At 46.8% G+C, this 3,805-nt stretch overlaps 1 protein-coding gene across 3 annotated transcripts in view; it reads left to right on the top strand.

Annotated features, from left to right (window-relative positions):
- The first annotated feature begins 621 nt into the window (after window positions 1-621).
- LPCAT2 (lysophosphatidylcholine acyltransferase 2) overlaps window positions 622-3,805 on the top strand; it is a 71,867-nt gene continuing 68,683 nt past the window's right edge. For all 3 annotated transcript variants that reach the window (XR_012657290.1, XM_032773509.2, XM_075073801.1), the window contains exon 1: window positions 622-801. Coding sequence is in view for 2 of the 3 variants with exons in the window: in XM_032773509.2 (XP_032629400.1) it covers window positions 694-801 (108 nt within the window). In the remaining variant the exon portion in view is untranslated. The remainder of the gene's footprint in view (window positions 802-3,805) is intronic.

The following is a 3,805-nucleotide window of genomic DNA, read 5'->3' as shown; positions in this document are numbered from 1 at the left end:
TGGCAAAAACCCACTAGCCCAGGGGTTCTCAAACTGGGGGTTGGGACCCCTCAGGGGGTCATGAGGTTATTACTTGTGGGGGGGGGGTCAAACCCCACTTTGCCTCCAGCATTTAAAATAGTGTTAAATATAAACATGTTTTTAATTTATAAGAGGGAAGGTCACACTCAGAGGTTTGCTGTGTGAAAGAGGTCACCAGCACAAAAGTTTGAGAATCACTGCAGTAGCCTGAGTCCAAGGAGAGGGGAAGTGCAGGGGTCTAGACTCCTGCTTTGGCTTTGGCCACAGCTCCTGAAGGAACAGGGGCTCTTCTGTTCCTGGGACTGTTCCCTTCCCAGCCCCCAAAGCTGAAGGCCACAAGAGCCTGGGGTTGGCTGTGCTCTGGGGGCTGTTCCCTGTTGACCCCAGGGGGCCAGCCCAGGCTGCCATTAAATCCCCCCTCCCGTCCCCAGCCCGCCTGGGGGCTCTGGCTGGAGCCAGGCAGGGGCTGCCCGGCAGCTCCCCTCTAGGGACACGTGCCCACAGGCTGAAAGGCCGGGAGCAGAGACCCGTGGGCGTCTCCTGCCGGCGGGGGAATCCCTCGGGCGCGCTCAGCCCGGGGGCTCCGGCCGGCTCATGCGCAGGTGGCGGCAGGAGGTGGGGCAGCGCGGCGGCGATTCTGCACAGCGGCGGCCGGAGGAGCGGCGCGGGGACATGGCGCAGCGGCTCTTCCCCCTGCCCCGGCAGCAGTCCCTCTTCCCGCCCAGCGTCCGCAACCCCTTCGTGCACAAGGGGCGCTTGAGCGCCCGCGACAAAGCCCGGGTAAGGCCGGCGGGATTAACGGGACAGCTGCATCCTCGCCGGTGCAAACGGGGCACGTGCATGGGCATGACGGTGCCGGGGAGCGGGGAAGGGTCTGGGCCCGGGCTCGGCTTCCCACCCAGGCTGCGGCTGGCACAAAGCCAAGGGAAAGAGGCTGTTCATTCCCGTACAGCCCTTCCGCCAAGGCTACCGTAAATCCAGGGCGGCGATTAGCCTGCAGCCGCCGCGCCAAGAGCAACCGGTCTCCCTCCAGCCACCCTCCCTCGGGATCTCCAGGGAAGCAGCCCGACGGTCCCTGCGGGTGTGCACCAGCTAGACGGTGTTTGTCTTTTCCCTCCTGTCAGGTGGGGGGTTGCAACGACCCAGCTAAGTTGCATGGACCCTAGACTTCTCTTTCTGTGCGTGGACATACTGCGGCTGAAAGAGTACAGGGTGCTCCGACTGTGTGGTTAAAGTAGGGGCCGTTTATACCAACAAACAAATCCCATCGCCCTCCCCTAGCTTGTCAAACTCTACATGGCTCTTTCCCATTTTAAACACAGGGACTGTCACCAATAGTGTGTCTTGGTAAATGTTGATTTCCCCCCTTAAAAGTAGCTCCCATTGCACTGGAGATGTTACATTTCTTTTGAAGAGTTAACCTTTCAGTTTACTGTGGCTGTTTGGTCCAGTTGACCAATTAGAGCAGGGGTTCTCAAACTGGGGAGCGGGACCCCTCCGGGTCATGAGCTGTCAGCCTCTACCCCACTTTGCCTCCAGCATTTATAATGGTGGTAAAAAGTGGTTTTAATTTATAAGGGAAGGGGAGGACGCTGCACTCAGGGGCTTGCTATGTTAAAGTACAAAAGTTTGTGAACCACTGAATTAAAGGAATAGAACTTCCGAGGTGCAATTACTTTTGATGTTAGCGCTCTGGCAGCATCAGGTTAAAATTGGTCTATGAGTTGGCTCTACAATTAGATCCAGTTGCAGCACTGGGATTTTAGATTTGGCTGGGGTGGGGGAGCATTTTATAACATGTAACAGCAGTAGAAATTTTTTCCAATGGAAACATTTCCTTCCCAATCATTTCCTCATTCTTCTGGTTCATGTCACCTTGAAAGTGAAACTGAATAGAAAGAAAATGAGTTCTTTTTTTATTATCAAAGCTTAGGGAAAATGTAAAAGAAATCAGCATAAAGAGTAAGTCAGTGTTTAAGATCTCATTTTACTAATTTAATGACCTAATCCTACAAACAAGCAGGTGAAATATCTGTATGTAAATGAGTAGTCCCACTGACATCAAAATTACAACTCGTGTGAGTAAAGTTACACCCTTACATAAATATTTGCAGTCTGACGGCTGTGGTGGTGGTTTATAAAGTAGGAAAGAAAATAGCTTAAAACATTATTTTTGTCATAAGGGAACTTTTAAACTCCGTTCCTTGGGTTATTCATCTGTACAATGTGGCTAATACTTGCCTCGCTTTTAAATGGAAGTATAAAAAGCTGAATTATTATAATATTGATTTTAAAAGGACTCATGTTAAGCACTTCAAAAATTCTTTTCTGTTCTTTTAAAATTAAAATTAAATAATTTAAAACACTTTTGTTTTTTAAATGTTGACTGTTAGCTTGGACAATGCAAAGAGGTATCCAGTTTCACATTATAGTTAACAGATTTTACTTGCAGGCTCAATTGAACTAGATTCCACGGTAGTGGATGCAAATGCTGCGGGGGATTGGATTACAGACTTTTCTTTTTTTCTCTTTCACCTTTTGTAATTAAAAATATGTAGACACAATTATGATTTATGGTTTTAAAAGTCTTATATTATTAAAATCTGAACTTTGAGCCAAATTTGACCCGACATTGCCTCAGTTAGGACAATCAGCAGAACACAGTGTGGCCTAATCATCTTCCACTTTCTGCTGATACTTCATTAAATATCAGGGGTTAGTGTGTAATGGAATTCTAAATAATTCTATATATCTATACATTTTAAATAACTCACATTGAAGGTAGGTGAGGTGGAGGAAAGGTAAGACACTTGCATAACAATTTACCATCAGTATTTACTCTGTTCTGCTTTAATGGTGGACTGAAATGCTTTTTAAATACAAACACCCCAGGATCTGTAAGCATGGACCGCACACCTCTCAGTTGTGCCGTTGGCTTTAGTGCGACTGCAATTCCCCAAAGGTGTAGGTTTCCATACTAGCAGATCAAGTTATAGAATATAGAAACTTGTTTTCAGAAGCCTGCAATTTGAAACCATGGTCCATTACTCCAGATCTCTACAATAATCTCCACTTGTTCAGCAGTTGAAGTATGTTCCTGTAAAGCTACAGGAGGAGGGGAAGGGAGATTACACGATGGTACAGTTTCAGGCCCCATTGCTGCAAGGTGCACTGTGTGGTGAGCCTGGCACCCATTCACAGCCCCCCTCAAGGCCATTGGGGTTCTCCATGAGTGCTGAGGGTTCTGCCTGTGAGATGCACCTTGTAGGTGAAGGCTTGACAGAGAGACAGGAGGCCAGTGGGAACTGAAGATCCTGCTTTTCACTCACATTTTGCTAGCAGAATCTTTCTTGTGGACACTGGACAGCAGCGAATGTTCATGTTCGAACTTCTGCATAAAAACAAATGCTTTTCTTTAATTCCTTTCTAGTCTTCAGTGAGATGTGGTATCACCCCGTCCTACATTAGAGGCTTAGTCAAATAGTTCAGTTTCCAAATCTAGGGGGCCCTTTGTGGCTTAGAATATTTTTTTACTCTTTAACAAAACGTAATATAAAAATAAACATTTTCATGACGCGTTGTCTGGATAGCTGTATTCTGCTGTAAACCCAAAGGCTGCACCAATGTGCTAATACATGGAAACTGGAAAGTGAAACTGATTAGTCTGTTTTCATTGTTGGAGCTGAGTGCAATGCAAAAGGTAAATAATGTCAGACATGGTAAAAAGTGTAGTTAACTTTAAAAGACCTCTGGCATTATATATGGCAATATAGCAACTTACTTT

The sequence above is a fragment of the Chelonoidis abingdonii genome, chromosome 19 (genome assembly GCF_003597395.2).
Source record: "Chelonoidis abingdonii isolate Lonesome George chromosome 19, CheloAbing_2.0, whole genome shotgun sequence".
NCBI lineage: Eukaryota > Metazoa > Chordata > Testudines > Testudinidae > Chelonoidis > Chelonoidis abingdonii.
This window is presented reverse-complemented; position numbering and strand designations above follow the sequence as displayed.